This window comes from Procambarus clarkii, chromosome 20 (genome assembly GCF_040958095.1).
Source record: "Procambarus clarkii isolate CNS0578487 chromosome 20, FALCON_Pclarkii_2.0, whole genome shotgun sequence".
Taxonomy (NCBI): Eukaryota; Metazoa; Arthropoda; class Malacostraca; order Decapoda; family Cambaridae; genus Procambarus; species Procambarus clarkii.
This window is the reverse complement of record NC_091169.1, coordinates 17,128,506-17,150,529: the sequence shown is the minus strand read 5'-3', so window position 1 is coordinate 17,150,529 and position 22,024 is coordinate 17,128,506. Positions and strand designations below refer to the sequence as shown.

The 22,024-nt window shown below is 44.0% G+C and overlaps 1 protein-coding gene across 1 annotated transcript; it reads right to left on the bottom strand.

The window, feature by feature from the left end:
• Nucleotides 1-8,292: 8,292 nt before the first annotated feature.
• LOC138366891 (carboxypeptidase N subunit 2-like) lies at nucleotides 8,293-17,590 on the bottom strand. The gene is made up of 11 exons (XM_069328177.1): nucleotides 17,310-17,590; nucleotides 16,182-16,335; nucleotides 15,198-15,269; nucleotides 14,647-14,718; nucleotides 14,142-14,213; nucleotides 13,030-13,198; nucleotides 12,293-12,430; nucleotides 11,028-11,202; nucleotides 9,873-10,038; nucleotides 8,717-8,842; nucleotides 8,293-8,558 (listed from the first exon to the last, which is right to left on the bottom strand). Exons 1-11 carry the CDS (start codon nucleotides 17,587-17,589, stop codon nucleotides 8,405-8,407), a joined length of 1,578 nt encoding a protein of 525 aa, XP_069184278.1. The 5' UTR covers nucleotide 17,590; the 3' UTR covers nucleotides 8,293-8,404.
• Between the last annotated feature and the right edge of the window lie 4,434 nt (nucleotides 17,591-22,024).

Sequence of the window (22,024 nt, the reverse complement as noted above, 5' to 3'; positions counted from 1 at the left end):
TTAGTTCGGGATCTCGATAAAACGAATCCTGCGAGTTTAACGGAACTACAGACCATGTGTCAGGATTGAACGTTAGGTCGTATTCTGCACAATATCATTCACATAGTTTTGTTGTTTTCAATAGCCTTTACAGTCCGTGTAAGTAAACCTAGATCATCAGCTAAGCAGAGAACACTGACCTTAGGACTAACTAAAGAGCAGATGCGACCGCCAGCTCTACTGGCTCTTTAACTTTTCTAACAGTGGATTAAGATATTAAACAACGTAGGACTAAAAACAGGCCCTTGTTCGACCCTATTTTAGTGGAAAGTTGTCAAAAACAGGGATTACTTTATTTCCCAGCTAATTTACGTCACACGAAAGAGCCCAGAGCATCCTGGGGGAACGTTAGTCGTTGGGCCATAGGCCTCTCGAGAAGCCCAATAGGCACAGTATTCCCGACATTGGAAGAGCATACTAAGAAAATGTAGCCATCTGGTAGTGTATGCGCTTGGAGCATGCGTTCGTCTCTGCTTCATGGTACATTTATCACCCACAAATCCGTCTCGTTGAAAGCATAAAATATAACTTAAATTATCTTCACAAGTGGCCAAGTTTTGACTGTGTATGTGATACATGTCTTAATACAGTTCCAAATATTTCAATAAAGGACAAAAAGGAAAGACACCTCTATCCTCCCTATCCGTAAAATTATATCTTCAAAAATCTAATTTTACATGTGTAGATCAAGGAATTACATTTGCAAGTCAAGGGTCCAAATATGTGGAATGACCTTCCCAGTCACGTCAAACACTGTCCATCTCTCAACCAGTTTAAGAGAAAAACTAAGTACTCCGTTATCAACTCCATGTAAGGAACATGCAAAAGTCGACTCAGGATAATGAACGGAATGACCTGGAATGGGCAAAACGCCTCTATGGTCGTGCTTAAAACGATGTACACAACCTATTTGTCATAGTCATAGACTATGCCGCACCTGTCTTGTGCATTTACTCCCAAAGCTATATGAAAAAAAAATTGAAAACATACAAAATTAAGCCATGACCATCATTCTTGGAGTCCCAAGAACTGCCAAAACATCTAATCTACCAGAGGAGTTGTCCCTCCCCAGTGTTAAAGGCGGAATTAAGAAACCCTGCCCGAAACGCTGCGCGTACTAGTGGCTTTACAAGATTGTAATTACCATATTATGTATCCTCACATTCCCAATGTACCTTCTTGTATATGCATAAATAAATAAATAAATAAATAAATAAATAAATAAATAAATAAATAAATAAATAAATAAATAAATAAATAAATGCTAAGCTTGCAATTAAGATAGCCAGAGATCCCCATTACAATGATATCACCAAGAAAAAACTGAGTTATGTGCTACTTACAGGAGAAGCAAAAAATGGCATCACAGATCAGTCTGCCACCTCGAAGAACTTCACCTGCTTGAGCAAGCCCGTGAGCTCCTGCCTGTAGAGAGGTTACCTCCCTTGGAAGATGACCCATGCAGGATTATCATCAATGAGATGACAATGAAAAAGTCCAACATGACACCGCAAGAAATGAGGCACAAGTATCTTGATTAAATTTATAAAGATGCCGGAAATTAATTAGATCAAATCTACACTGACGGGTCATCTAATCCTGCCAATGGCAGGGCAGATGCAGCATACATTGTAATAGGGATAATGCCTTTCAATGAGGAAATGAAGTAAAAGCACGTATTGAGAACTATGCCTCTTCAACACAAACGGAGCTAACTGCCATTGTGATGGCGTTAAGAGTCCTTGGACGAAACACTAACGATGCAGTGAGCTGCACTGATTCTAAAGCAGCACTACTAAGCCTTAGTAAAGATCGGACAGAAAACCTTGCGATAGTCGCTGAGATCAAGAGAGCTGTGAGAGTACTAACCAATCAGGGAACAGTCGTCAAATTTCTGTGGATCCCCTCCCATGTTGGAATATGTAGAAATGAACACGCAGATGTGCTGGCTGCTGAAGGCGCTGAAGGAGACCATATTGAATACTGTACACCCAAGACTGCTACAAATTAGAGGTATCATCAGGCAACATCACCGTGACAAGGTAACTGAGGAAAGGAGGATAGAAGCACAAATTAGTGAATCTGTACGATGGTACAACATGGTTGCAGCTGGCAGTCCCAATCATTATGGATGAAAAGGAGGTGGCCGCGGGAGAGAATCAGTAATAGCAAGAATTCGTCTTGGATATAGCAAGAATTCGTCTTGGATACAAATATCCATGGAGTTTCGGAATAGAAACAACAGTTGAGCAGCGGAGTTGCAAAATCTGTGGTGAGAGTGACGGACACCGCCTTGACCACTACCTAAGAAAATTTGAACATCTAAGTCATTAGAAATTTGTGTAGAATAATAAACCCCACATTGTTTGAGTTAGGAACATACTATTTGTCAAATACAGATACTGTTCTTAAAAAAATCCCCCATTTTGCACCCGCAAAATAACATAAGATTTTAAGGGTTGACAAATGTTAATTTTCTTGTTTGATAAGGAGTTCACTTGAGACAGTTAAGCAAGTCCCAGCTTGTGTCTGGGTATAAGTGACAGGTTGAACAACCCAGCGGGTTTTCTTCCTATTGGAGAGTGTTGTACATGCTGCTATGGCGGTGTGTCCACTCACAGGATGAGTGGCGCTGCCCAATACTGCCACTATGGCGGTGTGTCCACTCACAGGATGAGTGACCCTGCCCAATACTGTCACTATGGCGGTGTGTCCACTCACAGGATGAGTGACGCTGCCCAATATTGTCACTATGGCGGTGTGTCCACTCAGGATGAGTGACGCTGCCCAATACTGTCACTATGGCGGTGTGTCCACTCACAGGATGAGTGACGCTGCCCAATACTGTCACTATGGCGGTGTGTCCACTCACAGGATGAGTAGCGCTGCCCAGTACTGTCACTATGGCGGTGAGTCCACTCACAGGATAAGTGGCGCTGTCCAATACTGTCACTATGGCGGTGAGTCCACTCACAGGATAAGTGGCGCTGTCCAATAAACTCGCCCCTCGGAGCAAAATTAAATTAACTCCGTGTAACCTACCTTACCTCCTAAATGTCAATCTTTCTTTTGATATTTTAAAACATTATTGATAATTGACCAACTTGTATAACTGCTGATATATGCCATGTATAAACGTGATAAAAATTAGTAGCCTATCTGTTTATTTAGTTAAAATCACTTCTGTTGTTCTGTTGCAATTTCTGCTGTTCCATCCAACATGGACTATTATATAACCTCATGACAGCGAGGAACTTAACCTTCTTGGGTCCCTACTTTAAAACCTTTGTAGGTAACCACGAAGGAAAACCTGATATCATACTGACGAATGTTGAATGCAATATCTTTCACAGTAGAATACTCCCAGGTAATGATGTAGGTTCAGATCATATACCTGTTATTCTCCATCTCCAAGCATCTCCCTTTAGAATTCTGGGACGCCCCAGACCCAATCTAAACACGCTTCGACTTCGTCCATATATGGAGTTCCTTGGCTCTGACCCAACCGCTGATCTTGACACTCAACCGGTCCAGGACATTGACGCAGCAATTGCCTCCATACATACTCGCATCACTGAAGCAACTATGGCCAATTGTGATCTAACACCAGAATAATTCAGCAATACAAACCAACCAGAGAGATCAAGGATAAAATGAGGCATTACCAACAAGAATGTGTGAGGCGCCTACGCACAGGCCAGCCATCCCTCCAAATCATTCAGGCCCTCAGACGTGAAGTCTTAGACCTCACGCTCCTACACAAACGACATATTTGGGGTACTCAAGTCAACTAAGCGAACCAGTAGAAGAGAGAACCTGCCAGAGTCTGGGGAAAGATCAGAAAACTCCTAGGATCGTCAAAGACGCCGCTGTCGCACCTCAGTTATACATATACTGATGACAACAACGAGGTACTAACCACCAGAGTGGAAGATGCACAGCTGCAGGCTAATCTCATGGGATTGGTTTGGGAGGAAATATTTACAGAAAACAACAGCCAGATCAACAATGACAACCACCGTACAGTCAACCAATGGGTTGCTGAAAACGTTGAGAACCTGGCTAGCAGGCCTCTAGTTGACACCGCACTCCTTGACCCTGACCACCCGATCACCCGACCCATCACCGTACGGGAACTGTTGGAAGTATTAAAGAAAACGAGGAACAAAGCGCCAGGTTTGTCAGGAATAACAGTCAACCAACTGAAGTGTCTACCTCTAAACTACCTGCAGTCCCTGCTCAATGTCTTCAACGCCATCCTCGTCTCAGGCCACTTTCCACAAGTATTTAAAACTGCCAAAATGATCTTTATCCCGAAGCCAGGCAAAAGCAAACACGTCCCTGAAAACTATAGGCCTATCTCCCTGTTGGAGTCGACAGGAAAGTACTTTGAGAAAATACTGTCAAATCGTATTAACTACTACATGGAGTACCACCATCTGTATACAGAAAAACAGTTTGGCTTTAGGAACCACAGATCAACGCAACATGCCATCAACATCATTTACGATGCAGCAGTCAGTATTAGGAAACAGCGCCAGACTGCATTAATAGCAACCAGAGATGTCAACAAGGCCTTTGACAGTCTACGGCATAATGGTCTGCTCTTCAAGCTGCAATCCATACCACACCACAACTGGACCCTCCTTAGACTAGTCAGAAATTTTCTAAGCCATAGAACAATAATTCCAATGTTTAACAACAAGGAAGCTGATTCCTTTATCCCGACAGCAGGAGTTCCTCAGGGATCGTGCATAAGCCCACTCCTCTTCAATCTCTTTGTAAATGACTTGCCACGCCCTATTGCCACGCCCTATTGCCACGCCCTATTTACAACGACACTATTATCACTCAATTTGCAGATGATGTCATCCATGTAGTGTCGTGGATGCCTGCTGGCCAAGGAACTAAACACGATTCAGTCATAAGGAAGACGAAAGAGGAACTAGCAGCCACAGCAAGTTGGGAACAAGACTGGAAAATCGTGACAAACCCTAACAAGATTCAACTGTGCTCAGTGGGCAGCTAGGCTAGTACACTTGGGGTCATCAACATTGGTGGCACGTTAATACAGGTACAGAACTCTACTACAATTCTAGGCTATGTAATATCCAGACTTTTGAATTCCACTGAACATATTAATAAGAAAGTAACCTTAGCCAAAGCACAACTAGCTCGGCTGTACCGATTCAGGTAAGTCCCACAGCATGTGTAGCTACATCTATATAGAATGCTTATTCGACCTATCATACACCCCGCTTGCTCTTACTAAAAAGTCAAATATGTTGAAACTTCAAAGGGTTCAAAATAGAGCACTCAGATTTGTAGCAGGAGTGACACTTGCTGAGAAAATTCGGACCGACAGACTCCACATCCAATTAAAGATAGAACCGTTGAATAGACGTCTCCACAAACTCTCAGCAAAGCAGTTATACAAAATGAAGTACACCTACTTACCAAATCGTGACGATCCCTTTAAGGTTTACAACACAACCAACTATGAAATACGAGACCAGCCTCACAGAACAAGGAGGATGTCACTACAGCAAAAAGTCAGGCGGTACATCCACAACAGGAATTACCCTCAGCCCAGAATACTTAGTAACCTACCACGTGAGGAGGACGATGAATGGAAACCTCCTGATCCTTTATACACCTAACAAGAACGAACTATGAACTAACAAGTCAACATCAGTCACCAATACCTCTACCAACCAGGACAAATTCACTGTATACATCACCTACAAGATCCTATGCCAACATTACATCTGCAAGTCACCAGATGTATTGTTGCTACCAGATGTCACCACTGCTCTACGGATGCGCCACCAAGACTGGAACTCTGTCCTCGCATGGCAACTTCTCTCCTGTTGTGCAACAGCAACAGCTTCCTGCTACTGGCACCCAGCAATCATTCAATCATAAAAAAAAAAAATCATCACCATCATTTATGAGCACAGCCTTGCCTCCCTATCAATATCAATACACATATCAACTCATATCACTTCATAATCACTCCCCAAGCCAAAGTGGTTAGGCCACTACCCTGTCCATCCCACTCTCCTCCCAACTTCCTAATCCTCCTTCATGTTTTCCTTAATCCTACCCGTGCCTCTTCCATCCCGGCTTGCCAGCTCTTTGGACATTTTCGCTTCGCTTCATCCATGTAATTATTGTCATTCTTTTTTTCCCCTATTTCAGTTCAAATTTGGTCTTAATTAGTTTTGTCTAAATTTTTAAGTGTTTTTTCCATTTCTTGTCCAAAAACGCTGTGTGCGTATTTATTTATTTATTTTTTTTATATACAAGAGTGTACATTGGGTTTATGAGAGTACATAGCTTTGATGTTTTTACATTCTTGTAAAGCCACTAGCACGCATAGTGTTTCGGGCAGGTCCTTCATCTAACAGATAATAATTGGGGGTTTGGTGGCTTTATAGGTATTAGTGGCTTTAGTATTGGTGGCTTTAGGCATGGAATATACTAGCCCTATCTATAAATTTAACATTCTGTTTGTAACTCATTTTGTATGTATGCACTTTTACCTGAATAAACTTTATTATTATTATTATTTTTTATTATTATTATTATGTTAATTAAGCCCATCACCCAGCCCAATAAATTTGTAATAATTAAGTCTATTATCACCCAGCAAAATTCTGTTATCAGAATAATAACAAACTCTGCTTTCAGACAACACTCAGCTCCCCTTGTTTAAATCCCTAAACATGCTGAACATAAACTCACTCCACACATTCTCTTGTGCCATATACATTTACAAAACCCTGTTTTTAAATGCAAATCCTGCTCTGAAACTCTCCCTGGACAGATGTAATAGGACCCATAATCGCCACACCAGAAATAAATATAGCTTTGATATCCCCAGGGTCAAACTTAATCTGTGTAAACACTCTATGCAAATAAAGGGACCAAGTCTATGGAACTTACTCCCTAATGAATTGAAAAGCTGTCTTTTGCCTTATTCAAAAATAAAAGCAAAAAGTACCTAATTTCATTATACTTACCTACCTAGTGCTTTAAACTCGCACTGTATCTAGTGCTACCCAATCTCCCAATATATATGTACCTAAGCCCTACAACTTCACCATTGTAATCCTTTCTATATCATCTTCTATCATGGTTGTTATATTGAACACATATTATACTCAATTATACATTGAAATAATCCTCAAATTATGCTACAATGTACCTGTTGATAACCCTTAAAGTTTACTTTAATGTGCCTACTAATCTTTCTCAAATTTTCTTACAATGTACCTGTTAAAAAAAATAATTTTGATAGAAATTATTTACTTAAAATTATTTGTTACATTAAGTACCTGCCCGAAACGCTATGCGTGCTAGTGGCTTTACAAGAATGGAAAAACATCAATGCTATGTACTCTCATAAACCTAATGTACCTTCTTGTATATAAATAAATAAATAAATAAATAAATAAATAAATAAATTCTCAACGGAAAGCCCTCTGGAAAATCTTGTTTAGTTATCCGTCGATATTTTCTATTACTCTTAGAGCACTCATTTTCTTAAATTTTAGGAGTAACCTAAATAAAACTAAAAGAATATGAACTAATTTTAGTTTTTATATTAACATTTGTAAGGTATAACCACAATAGCTTATTACCAACAAGCAAGTATACTTGAATTCTGAACATAACTCAGGACTAAGGTAAGCTCTGGAGGTACATCGAGAAGCTGTGAAAAGATAAGCAATATTTTATATTGACTTCTTATTACTTTCTTAAACTTGCTACTAAGACAGCAAACACTCTTGGCTTCCTATCCCCATCGAGGCCACTAGGTGATGACGGCCGTGAGGGCTTCTTAAGTCCCCCAGTTCCTTCATTAGTGATGCTGGGGTGCCTGAGACTCTCCTGTTTCTTCAAGATCTGAACAAGATCTGAACAATCTCTCTCTCTCTCTCTCTCTCTCTCTCTCTCTCTCTCTCTCTCTCTCTCTCTCTCTCTCTCTCTCTCTCTCTCTCTCTCTCTCTCTCTCTCTCACTCTCTCTCTCACTCTCTCTCTCACTCTCTCTCTCACTCTCTCTCTCTCTCTCTCTCTCTCTCTCTCTCTCTCTCTCTCTCTCTCTCTCTCTCTCTCTCTCTCACTCGCTCTCTCTCTCACTCTCTCTCTCTCTCACTCTCTCTCTCACTCTCTCTCTCTCTCTCTCTCTCTCTCTCTCTCTCTCTCTCTCTCTCTCTCTCACTCTCTCTCTCTCTCTCTCTCTCTCTCTCTCTCTCTCTCTCTCTCTCTCTCTCTCTCTCTCTCTCTCTCTCTCTCTCTCTCTCTCTCTCTCCTGGCCCCGCAAGGAGGCGTTCCTCATCCGTCAGTTCTTCATCCTCCTCACACCCTGCCCTGGATCTTGGTCATGGAGGCCCACTGGCCGTCACACACACTGTTGAAGGTCATGTCGATGACAGGCTTGCCTCCCAGGTCGCCCGGCCCACGGCACTTGGGCTGACGGTCCCAGATCTTGTCAGGGTTGCGATGGAGCCACCTGCAAGACGAAGCCGTCGTCTTGTACTCCTGGGATATATATATATATATATATATATATATATATATATATATATATATATATATATATATATTCTTGCAAGCACACACAATATCAACAAGACAGAAAAGGGGGAGGTTGAAGCGGTGTTAACCTACCCGGTGAGGTAGAGAATGAAGCAGTCGCAGTGCCACGGGTTCATAGACAGCTTCACCTGTTCGACACGCTTCAGCTCCTCGAGTAGACCCTCAGGAAGTTTCATGAACTTGTTGCTGTCGATCTGACTGTCGAGAAGTAACGAGAGAAGACTGAGAATAAGACAGAATGTGAGAGAAAAGATGAGTGACAGAATGGGACATAAGAGACTAGTGTGACAAGAAGTTAAAAGAAAGAAGAGAATGTGTTAGGAAAGAGGAAAATGCGATGAGAAGTGACAGAAACGATAAGAGATAGGAAGCACGAGAGAAGATGAGACAGACAGGAAGGGTGAGATGATAACAATCTTTTTTTAAATGACAAATAGGTACAAAGGAATTTACAACCATGCTCACTCTTCGACAACTGGCTGATTTAACTAGGGGAAGAAATAGAAACAAAGTAAGGAGAGGAGACGTGGAGAGTGGAGTTGACCAGACCACACACTAGAAGGTGAAGGGACGACGACGTTTCGGTCCGTCCTGGACCATTCTCAAGTCGATTGTGAGAATGGTCCAGGACGGACCGAAACGTCGTCGTCCCTTCACCTTCTAGTGTGTGGTCTGGTCAACTTACTTTAGCTACGTTATTGTGACTCCTCACCTGCACGTGGAGAGTGGAGCTGTTGGAGGTTTCATAGAGGAACTTTTCTGGTATTTTTTCCTGATAGGAAAACTTTAAATGATATTTATGCAAGACAATGAACAAATAGAGATCTTTAGGTGTGAGAGGCCATAGAGGGCTAGCGATGATTGTGTATTGGACACAATTGAGGGGTCTTGGGTTCGATACCCGGGCGGGACATAATGATTGGGAGCATTTACTTTCACCTAATGCCTCTACTCACCTAGCAGTAAATAAGTATCCGGGCGTAACAGACAGACAAGAAGAGATATTATTGAAGCAAATTGTAAAAATATTTTTTTAAATTAAATACCATAAGATACGTCACTGAAATCATCACATGAACCAACCCATTGTTGAAAAAGGCGGAACTTAGGAGCTATAGCCTATCCCAGCAAGAACCTGAAGGGGAAAGCGCCAAGCCATTACGACTATATAGCACTGGGAAGGGGTCAGGATAAGGATTAGGGGATGGGACGGGGCGAACACACTCACAGCCTAAGGAGGTTCGGAGTGCGTCTGAAGATCTCTTTGGGAAGACGTCTCAGCAGATTGTTATTAAGTAGGAGCCACGACAAGCTGTTAAGCCCGGAGAACGCGGCCACCTCGATCTCCTCAATCTTGTTGGAGAACAAGTACAGCTTCTCAAGCTTAGGGGTACCTGGGGGGGGGTGTATAACTTTAGTGAATGTGTATGGCTGTCTAGTGGGAGTGAATAATTCTCGTTGTCGGGGACATATTACCTGCCCGGTGAGGTAGAGAATGAAGCAGTCGCAGTGCCACGGGTTCATAGACAGCTTCACCTGTTCGACACGCTTCAGTTCCTCAAGCAGACCCTCAGAAAGCTTCATGAACTTGTTGCTGTCGATCTGACTTGGCAACAAGTCTGGAAGCCTGGACTTAGATTTATCGAAGTCACTGTAGGCTAACTACTGACCTTTCACGGGATGCAACCCACAACAGTTCACTAATTCCCGGGTACCTACGTTGAACAGAGTTGAACAGAAGTGAGGCATCAGATGAGTAGAAACGTACTCAATCGTTTCTGTCCTGCCAGTGCGGTTTAACCCATGTCCCTCGATTGTGAGTCGAGGACGTAGACCACTCTGCTGCTGGATCCGTGTGTGTGTGTGTGTACTGAGTGTATATACAGTGTATATATAGAGTAAGTGTAGCGAATATAGTGGTCCTCAATCTAAATAATGTATATTTTGTATAACATATCCAATCACATAAGCCCAATACTGTATATGATTAGAAGTATATAGCCCTTTCACCGGGTGTTCGGGTACACAATAGCCCTTTCACCGGGTGTTCGGGTACACAATAGCCCTTTCACCGGGTGTTCGGGTACACAATAGCTCTTTCACCTGGTGTTCGGGTACACAATAGCCCCTTCACCTGGTGTTCGGGTACACAATAGCCCTTTCACCGGGTGTTCGGGTACACAATAGCCCTTTCACCGGGTGTTCGGGTACACAATAGCCCTTTCACCTGGTGTTCGGGTACACAATAGCTCTTTCACCTGGTGTTCGGGTACACAATAGCTCTTTCACCTGGTGTTCGGGTACACAACAGCCTCGCCTTTTTTAATCCAGGTTCACAATAGCCTCACACCTCCCACCGCTCTTGTGCTTAGGAGCGACCTACCGACGAACGTCTTGTTCCTGATGGCGGTGACGAGGTTCTGGCCGAGGAAGAGGGAGCGGAGGCTGCCCAGGCTGAGGAAGTCCTTGTGCTGCACCTGCGTGATCCGGTTGCTGGTCAGCTCCAGGAAGGTCAGGTTGTACAGGTCCCGGAACACACCCGTCGGCAGCGTCTCGATCTGCGGGATATAAGGTCACCTCTGGTCACTTCCTGTGTGTGTGTGTGTGTGTGTGTGTGTGTGTGTGTGTGTGTGTGTGTGTGTGTGTGTGTGTGTGTGTGTGTGTGTGTGTGTGTGTGTGTGTGTGTGTGTGTTTGTGTGTGTGTGTGTGTAAGGCCTCCGCTTGGCCTCTTACTGACCTTCCCCATGATGCAACCCCCAACAGATGCCTGGTTCCTAGGTGAACAGATGCATCAGATGCAAGGAAACATGCCCAACCGTTTCTGTCCTACCTGTTGACTTCCATTTTATTGTTGGTTTCGGGGATCAACGTCCCCACTGCCCGGTCTCTGACCAGGCTTCCTGGTTGGTGCCGGGCCATTGAATGTTGACCACGAACAGGTGATGATCCATGAAACTGTTGTTGTTGGGAGAGTGGAAATTTCAACCCGAAGTCTCAATTTGCCACTCCGTAACAAATTGCAACTGTCTTACCCAACCCATAAACGTACTAACCCATGCAACCCACCTAACCTATCGAGGCCGACACGTAGAATACGTCAATATTACGACGCTTTAAAAAAATTCCCCAAATACGTCGCATTTTTAACGGATTGTTTCATTCCGTACACCAATACGACGCATCGGGTCGCGGAGCGGGACTCTCCGTGGCGTTACTTGCTCGCGGAGCGGGACTCACCGTCGCGTTACTTGGTCGCGGAGCGGGACTCTCCGTCGCGTTACTTGGTCGCGGAGCGGGACTCTCCGTCGCGTTACTTGGTCGCGGAGCGGGACTCTCCGTCGCGTTACTTGGTCGTGGAGCGGGACTCACCGTCGCGTTACTTGGTCGCGGAGCGGGACTCACCGTCGCGTTACTTGGTCGCGGAGCGGGACTCTCCGTCGCGTTACTTGGTCGCGGAGCGGGACTCACCGTCGCGTTACTTGGTCGCGGAGCGGGACTCACCGTCGCGTTACTTGGTCGCGGAGCGGGACTCACCGTCGCGTTACTTGGTCGCGGAGCGGGACTCTCCGTCGCGTTACTTGGTCGCGGAGCGGGACTCTCCGTCGCGTTACTTGGTCGCGGAGCGGGACTCACCGTCGCGTTACTTACGTAGTTGTTGTGGAGGTGGAGCTCCCGCAGGTTGTAGAGGTTGGTGAAGACACCGTGGGGGAGGCGGGAGAGCTCGTTACGGGAGAGCTTCAACCGCTTCAGACTCTTGAGCTTGTAGAACACCAGCTGGGGCAGCTCCTGCAACACACAATAACATTGGGGGCAGCTCCTGCAACACACAACAACATTGGGGGCAGCTCCTGCAACACACAATAACATTGGGGGCAGCTCCTGCAACACACAATAACATTGGGGGCAGCTCCTGCAACACACAATAACATTTGGGGCAGTCCTGCAACACAATAACATCTGGGGCAGTCCTGCAACACACACAAACAGCTGGAATAGCTCCTGCAACAAACAAACAGCTGATACCACTCCTGCAACACACACAAACAGCCGGAACAGTTCCTGCAACACACACAAACAGCTAATACAGCTCTTGCAACACACACAAACAGCCGGAACAGCTCCTGCAACAAATAAACAGCTGATACAGCTCCTGCAACACACAATAACATTTGGGGCAGCTCCTGCAACACACAATAACATCTGGGACAGTCCTGCAACACACACAAACAGCTGATACAGCTCCTGCAACACACAATAATATCTGGAACAGCTCCTGCAACACACAGCTCGACTCCTACACTCCCAAACATAACATCTTATATACATGACGTTTAGAATCCAAAGCTTGAGCTTGATCACCTTAAGGACGACATTCAGAGGCTAACCTTGAGCTTGTTCTCGGAGAGGTTGAGGTCCTCCAGACTCTCCAGGTCATAGAAGATGCCCTCTTCGAGGTGCTTGATGGCGTTGGAGGCCAAGTTGAGGAGGTAGACGTGGTGCAGCTTCTTGAAGAGGGTCCCAGGCAGGGCCTCCAGGACGTTGTAGGAGAGGTCACTGAGTGATGGAAGAGGACACAGAGTGGTGGGAGAGGACACAGAGTGGTGGGAGAGGACACAGAGTGGTGGGAGAGGACACAGAGTGGTGGGAGAGGACACTGAGTGGTGGGAGAGGACACTGAGTGGTGGGAGAGGACACTGTGTGATGGGAGAGGACATGTGTGAGGAGAGAGGAGGAGGAGGAGGGTACATGTAAGAGGCTGAAGCATACCAGAGTGTCCAGTAAAGTTATACTGAGCCAGAACAGTGATTGTGTCAGTATGGACGTATAATAGTGAGTGTAGAGGCAAAGTGTATGGCAGAATAATGACCAGGAGAGAACACCTGATAACATAAGAGTTTTGCGATAAACAAAGAGGTTGTTTGCATCATATAATGCTTTCAGACAGTGTTTGTGAGCTGTTTGTGATTCAGAACGTATGTGAGATCATACCAGCTGTTAGAGAACGTCTGTGAGATTATACCAGCTGTTAGAGAACGTCTGTGAGATTATACAGGCTGTTAGAGAACGTCTGTGAGATTATACCGGCTGTTAGAGAACGTCTGTGAGATTATACAGGCTGTTAGAGAACGTCTGTGATATTATATCAGCCGCTAGAGAACGAACGGTTAAATTATATAAGTATTTTATAAGATTATGTAAGTAATTTTAAAGTAGAATTCCCCCAATTACAATTATTATCAATTTGATGACAACTTTAATCAATATATTCATTCATTTAATCCGTTCTAAGGAGACGACAGTTGCAAACTGTTAACATAGTGATGATATTGTTGAAAATAGATTAGTTTCTCCAATTAGGACGAGTCTGGGACCCAAGAGTCATAACCCAACCCTCCAGAAGAAAGTACGAGGAGGTGAATATACTTAGATGGGGTAGGTGAGTACACTTACATGATATAAGTGAGTACACTTACATGATATAAGTGAGTACACTTACATGGTCCTGAGAGAGCGAGCGTCTTGGAAGATATCTGGAGGGAGGTAGAGAAGCCGGTTCTTAAGAAGTTTCCTGGAAATGTATAAAATAAGGTGTGTTATACATACATACATACATACATACATACATACATACATACATACATACATACATACATACATACATACATACATACATACATACATACTCGGACATTTTGGTGTTGTCTTTTTACAATTATATCTAATGCCGATATCTAGTTTTTAATGATGTATTAATATGGTGCATTGTGTGTGTGTACTGAAGGTGGGGTCATATGTGTACTGAAGACACATGATACACACAAGAACACAATCCACCTCCCCCCCCCCCCCCGCCGTGGCAAAATGAGCCAAAGCGACATTGACGTTACAATGAATCAACGTTGACCGGCGCCTGTCTTGCTCGAGCATGCTTTACCCACTGGGGGTCTCGAACCCTCGAGGAACTCCCAAGGTGTCGCCAGCACGACTCACGAGCCACTCACACGTGACGGAGGTTCTCCAGGTCGTAGAAGAGGCTGTTGGGCAGCAGTTCCAGATAGTTGTCGTTCAGGTCCCTGTGGAAGACGACCTCCGCCTTAGAACGACGGAATAAAAATATATAGAAATTATATAAAAACATGAACTGTGTGTGTGTGTGTGTGTGTGTGTGTGTGTGTGTGTGTGTGTGTGTGTGTGTGTGTGTGTGTGTGTGTGTAAGGGAGCACAGTATGTTGGATAAAGATTGTACATGTATGTGAACTAACGTACGATGGACGTACAACGCATTGGGGACACAGGATCCAAGATGAACAACAATTCAAAGTTGAATCAACGCTATTCTGACATATAGTGGCCCCTGTAGGCTCAGGGACTCAGAAGAGAGAAGGCCCCCCTTCATTTGAGGAACTTGAAGAGGCACTTAGAGATAATGAGTTTACAGATGAGGAATTTGTACATGAGAGACACACACACACACACACAGATGAAAGTCTTACAGAATGGGAATTAAAGTTGAGAGACTTACAGATGAGGAACTTAAGGTTCTCAGACTTACAGCTCAACAAGTTCTGTGAGTTGATTAAACGAGTCTTTGTGGAGTGCCTTAAGTCTGTTCATTCCCAGGTCCCTGGAAATATAAGACTTATTCATCAAAGTAATCAACAAATTCATCGTGGTGTAGTAAATATTACTCACGTCATATTCATCATTACATGTTACAAATGTTTATAAGATGACTCACTATTATTCATCAAATTTGTTCACGTAACAGACGTTCAAGTGTGTCTCCTTCTCCATAGGTCCGCTGTTTTGTTCCTCTTCCACCCCCCTGGCCTCTCTCTCTCTCTCTCTCTCTTCCACCCCCTGCTCTCTCTCTCTCTCTCTCTCTCTCTCTCTCTCTCTCTCTCTCTCTCTCTCTCTCTCTCTCTCTCTCTCTCTCTCTCTCTCTTCCACCCCCTGCTCTCTCTCTCTCTCTCTCTCTCTCTCTCTCTCTCTCTCTTCCACCCCCTGCTCTCTCTCTCTCTCTCTCTCTCTCTCTCTCTCTCTCTCTTCCACCCCCTGCTCTCTCTCTCTCTCTCTCTCTCTCTCTCTCTCTCTCTCTCTCTCTCTCTCTCTCTCTCTCTCTCTCTCTCTCTCTCTCTCTCTTCCACCCCCTGCTCTCTCTCTCTCTCTCTCTCTCTCTCTCTCTCTCTCTCTCTCTCTCTCTCTCTCTCTCTCTCTCTCTCTCTCTCTCTCTCTCTCTCTCTCTCTTCCACCCCCTGCTCTCTCTCTCTCCCACCCCTTGCTCTCTCTCTCTCTCTCTTTCATTATCTTCTGCCCCCCCCCATCCCATCTAACGTTATCTGTTCCTCACAGCAAACGGCTAATACCAAACTGCTAACACCCAACCGCCCCCCCCCAAACCAACACCCTAACCCACCCCCCTAACCAGCACCCTACACCCTACCCCGGGTGTAGGGTGCTGCACCCTAACCAGCACCCTAGCTACACCCTTCCATACGAACACAACCAGCACCCACGACCACCACAGTGTACTCACAAGCTCTTGGTGTCGACAGGGATCTGCTGCTTTCGGGGCACATGATGCAGCAGTTCGAGTCGCCAGCAGGATACAAAGCGGGTCTCGAGGGTACAGGAACAGGGGCCCTCGGCACACATGGACCATCGCTGCGGGCCACTGTTCACCGGCCATACTGACACGCCAGGAGAAAAGTGTTAACACTTCACCAAAGATTCATGTCAATGGATGAGCGAAAAAATGGCGGAGACATGATCCTAACATACCTGATCAGGTAATAATAATAATTTTATTCACAAGGTACAATGGGTTGGTGAGATTACATAAGATTGGTCATTTGTACATTCTTGCAAAGCCACTAACACACATAGCGTTTCCGGCAGGTCCTTAAATCTGACATATCAACTAAGGTACATTGTAGCAAGGGTTTATATCAACAAATAACTACAATATTGACAGAGGTGATTACACTGGTAAAGATATATGTCTTAAGTACTAATATTGGAGAAGTGGGTAGAAGATGAACACTTAGAACACAATGATGAACACAATGAAGAAGATGAACACAAAATGAACACACTCCATTGAATGATCTCGGTTTAAAACCACTCTCGTGTTGTAGCGGGCCATACGAACACTCCCTAGCGACCTACCTGGCCATACGAACACTCCCTAGCGACCTACCTGGCCATACGAACACTCCCTAGCGACCTACCTGGCCATACGAACACTCCCTAGCGACCTACCGGGCCATACGAACACTCCCTAGCGACCTACCTGGCCATACGAACACTCCCTAGCGACCTACCTGGCCATACGAACACTTCCTAGCGACCTACCTGGCCATACGAACACTTCCAAGCGACCTACCGGGCCATACGAACACTTCCAAGCGACCTACCTGGCCATACGAACACTTCCAAGCGACCTACCGGGCCATACGAACACTTCCAAGCGACCTACCGGGCCATACGAACACTTCCAAGCGACCTACCTGGCCATACGAACACTTCCAAGCGACCTACCTGGCCATACGAACACTTCCAAGCGACCTACCGGGCCATACGAATACTTCCAAGCGACCTACCGGGCCATACGAACACTTCCAAGCGACCTACCGGGTCATACGAACACTTCCAAGCGACCTACCGGGCTGGTACAGGCTCATAACATCCCGCTGGAGGTCCTCGACCTGCCTGACAAGCACCTCCAACTTGGCCATATTCTGGAAGACCTCCTCCAGCGCCTCGGGCTTGATTGTGCGCATCATCTTGGCCATAGTCAGGTCGGTGTAGCGTTTGGCCAGGTCGATGGCCTGGCAACCATTGAGGCCACAAAGAGTGGCCCCGTCCTCTCCGTGAGATGACCCCACCAAGACCAACACCATCAACACCCTTATCATCACAGGCCCGGGAAAATGGCTAGCCATTGTCTGGAGATGAAAACAGTCTCTTAATATCGGTCTCCATTCCCCCTGCGTAATTAGATTCAAATGTTATTAATTTCACAGAAACAGGAGACCACCTATTTCAAGAAAAAAAAGTTAAGCAAACGCCCGCGCATAAGTCTTTTGGAAAAGTGCTAATACATCTCTCATCTTTGTTCTCATTTCGTTGGTGAAATGAGAACAAAACATCGTTAATAATTATCTTCAAAACAAAAACTAGGACTAAGAATAGAGGGAGACATGTTACCTGGTAAACGTCCTGGAGAGGACTGAGGCAGGAAGTGAGCCTGGCAGCGGCGCCCCAGAGGAGCTCCTCCCGCCAGAATCAACGCTCGCTAATTGGTTAATTATTATCCAATCAGCGCCTATGGAGCGCCGCATTGGACGATGCCCAGTGGAAAGATTTACACTTTTTGTGCTATTTAGACATATATATGTATTCCTGGGGGGGGGGGTAGAAATAGCCTAAGCTACTCTATCCCTTTGAGATGTATTTATTGCTTATCTCAATAAACATACTTGAAAAAAACTTGAAATTATATGTATTCCGTTTATAATTATATACAGTCATTATATAACTATATACGGGAGCTGCCGCGCCAATAATCATTGTCACCAGCTACTGTGAACAGTTCTCCGGAATTTTAATTTTCTGTAGTTCTATAATAACAATAATTGATATTTAAAAATATACATAATAACATGATAAAACAGTTAATTAGTTACTACATGAAAGGCACATTAAAAAAGCCACCAATACATAGGTTCAGGATTGTTTGTGAGAGATCTAAGTTTGCTATAAATGATCTGTAATGTTTGTAAAGAAAAACAAAAGAAAAAAATGTTGACGTGCGCTTAGAAATTATTTGTTATTTCAGGATGGTTGAAAAATGTTATCAAGCAAGACTGGTAAAAATGTGCTAGTGTGGTGAAGAGAAGTATTCTTGTATTGTGATTTTTGTATTTGTACTCACTGAATTGGTGCGCCCCTTAAGGGACTTGAAGTAGAGGGGGGGGGGGGTAGAAATAGCCTAAGCTACTCTATTGCTGTGAGATGTATTTTGTCTTGTCTCCATAAACATACTTGAACTTGAGAAGTGTAGCGGTGAAGAGAAGTGTGGTAGAGAGAAGTGGAGCGGTGAAGAGAAGTGTAGTAGAGAGAAGAAGGTGGTGGTAAAAAACGGTGGTGTTGAGGGAGGGTGGAGAAGTCAATGAATGATTAATAGTTAAATCAGGAGGATGTACCGTTTCCTTCAACACTCTTCCCCCCCCCCTCCCCCGTCTCTCTCTCCCTCTCTCTCTGTCTCTGTCTCTCTCTCTCTCTCTCTCTCTCTCTCTCTCTCTCTCTCTCTCTCTCTCTCTCTCTCTCTCTCTCTCTCTCTCTCTCTCTCTCTCTCTCTCTCTCTCTCTCTCTCTCTCCCTCTCTCTCTCTCTCTCTCTCTCTCTCTCTCTCTCTCTCTCTCTCTCTCTCTCTCTCTCTCTCTCTCTCTCTCTCTCTCTCTCTCTCTCTCTCTCTCTCTCTCTCTCTCTCTCTCTCCCTCTCTGGGTTTACTTAGATTAAGTTTCATCATGCTTGGTTACGTTAATATTATTATTGTATAATACGTATTATTGACGATAATGTGAAATATGCAATTTGAAATGACCGCTTGCTGGATGGTCAGTAAGCACTTAAAGACTCAATAGCCTTCCAATGGTTGATCGGCTCTAATCCCAACACCAGATCAAGCTTTCTCTTGTCTTCTGTCCAACATTGTGGATCTTCAGGTTGAAGCTGTTGCCTCTTGTATATATCACTTTTTACCTTTTAAAGAAGTGGTCTTGGGTTAATATCCTCATGTTGTTCAGTATTTTCATGTTGTTGGTGAGATCAACGCTGCTAGATCTGATTGGTTGTGTTGTTGGTCCTGTGGCCCTCAACCGTTCTTGATACGAAGGTTGACTTAGTTCTGATAAGGGACCCAGAAGCTCAGTCGGGTTCGTTCTCATCTCATAATCAGGAACTCTGGGTTCGAGTCCTGGGCGGGACTGAAATGATGGGGCCCGGTTCCTGTCACCTAATACCCCTGTCCACCTAGCAGTAACTAGTTACCCAGGAGTTCATCAGCTTGGAGTGGGGTTGCATCCTGGGGAGGGTCAGTAATTCGACCCTGGGAGAACGGACCTCCATATAAGCCTAACATGTACTGGATATATATATATATATATATATATATATATATATATATATATATATATATATATATATATATATATATATATATATATATATATATATATATATGTCGTACCTAGTAGCCAGAACACACTTCTCAGCCTACTATGCAAGGCCCGATTTGCCTAATAAGCCAAGTTTTCATGAATTAATTGTTTTTCGACTACCTAACCTACCTAACCTAACTTTTTCGGCTACCTAACCTAACCTAACCTATAAAGATAGGTTAGGTTAGGTTAGGTAGGGTTGGTTAGGTTCGGTCATATATCTACGTTAATTTTAACTCCAATAAAAAAAATTGACTTCATACATAATGAAATGGGTAGCTTTATCATTTCATAAGGAAAAAATTTGAGAAAATATATTAATTCAGGAAAACTTGGCTTATTAGGCAAATCGGTCCATGCATAGTAGGCTGACAAGTGTGTTCTGGCTACTAGGTACGAGATATATATATATATATATATGTATATATATATATATATATATATATATATATATATATATATATATATATATATATATATATATATATATATACTGACTGCCTGTCCCCTGACACAATGATTTATTAATTATATAATTTTTTGTCGGTCTGTGTTGAATATTCTCCAAGCAAATATATTTATTTTTTGATGGGAGCGTACTAGAGACTTATTAAGTTGAATAACCACTTTTGTTTTTCCTTAATGTCAAAGGCTCGTTTGACTATTCCTAAGAATCGCATTTTTATTATTATTGCAGCTCGCGCTTGTTGCGCAGCTTTGGATCCAAACCCCTATAGCTCCAAACCTTTATTGGTCTTTACCCCTATATAGGCCCTTATATAGATCCTAAACCCTATATATTTTTTTTTGAGATATATACAAGAGTTGTTACATTCTTGTACAGCCACTAGTACGCGTAGCGTTTCGGGCAGGTCCCTGGAATACGATCCCCGCCGCGAAGAATCGTTGTTACAACCAAGTACACATTTTACTGTTGCGTTAAACAGAGGCTACAGTTAAGGAATTGCGCCCAGTAAATCCTCCCCGGCCAGGATACGAACCCATGACATAGCGCTCGCGGAACGCCAGGCGAGTGTCTTACCACTACACCACGGAGACTGCCTACACCACGGAGATATAGCTCCTTACCCCTACAGGTCCTTTTCTTCGTCAGTCTGCTGCATTGTTGTTGCATCTGTGTTGTTGATTTGATAGTTGTGATGTACGTTGTTAAATGTACCTTACATGCAAGGTCTGCATTTTTAATATTAAAAAGTATTTGCCAGTCTTCTGACCATTTGTGGAGTTCATGTAAATGAGTTTACCTGAGTGCCACTAACACTAGTGGCCTCGATGAGGACAGGAAGCCGGCGACTTGTCGATGGTCCCCCCCCCATTTGCCTTGATGATCTTTTCCAGCTGCACTTTAAAAGTTAACAGAGTCTTGGCATGTCATGGTAAGGCCTCAATATCGTTTTCGCTTTCCACTTTACCGCAGATCTCAGTATCATCTGCAAACTTGATAATGTGGTTTGTAATATTCTCATCTGGCATTTATGTGTATAATTCATTTATATATATATTTGATGCGAACAAGCCTGAATGGTCCCCAGGACTATATGTGACTGAGTTTTCAGTCGCATATAGTCCTGGGGACCATTCAGGCTTGTTCGCATTTGTGTTCCTCATGTGTGCCCCAAAGAATGAGGTGATTTGATAAAATGCTATGCCTAAGATTACTGTAGCGAGTAGATTATCCCAATAATATACTCGCTCCAAATGCATTGTTAATATTCCTGTCAACCTTTGGAGATGAATGAGGTGAGGCGTTCCCCGGGCAACACGGTGAGGTGTTGCCCGAGCATATAAGCAGCAGAATAGCAAACATTAACTAGTCTACTTTCAAGTGTGGTCTAGAGCAGACACTTGCGAGATACTGTACCGACGCTCAGTGCGCTCAACTCACACCAAAGTATCACCTGTGTACTTCTGTATATTCGACCAAATATATATATAGTATCTTAGTGTCTGTGTTTATTTGTCACCATACTTTACGTAACAAAAGAACTGTTACATTACCATCCGAGTGCCAGCGGGGAAGTGGTTCAAATAGCTTCGGCTATCACTTCCTTTTTGTCCGGTCGTGATGGTCAAGCGGATTAAGGCGTCCTGTAGATACCAGTAGCGTTGCTCCTGGCAGTATGGGTTCGAGTCA

What these genes read in the sequence shown, in the direction of transcription:
- LOC138366891 (XM_069328177.1), bottom strand. Translation starts at nt 17,589, where the DNA reads ATGGCTAGCCATTTTCCCGGGCCTGTGATGATAAGGGTGTTGATGGTG. An exon ending in CTGGAGAACCTCCGTCACGT is followed by an intron (nt 14,214 to 14,646) that starts GTGAGTGGCTCG and finishes ATACATTTCCAG; the next exon opens with GAAACTTCTTAAGAACCGGC. An exon ending in TCCACCTCCACAACAACTAC is followed by an intron (nt 11,203 to 12,292) that starts GTAAGTAACGCG and finishes TATATCCCGCAG; the next exon opens with ATCGAGACGCTGCCGACGGG.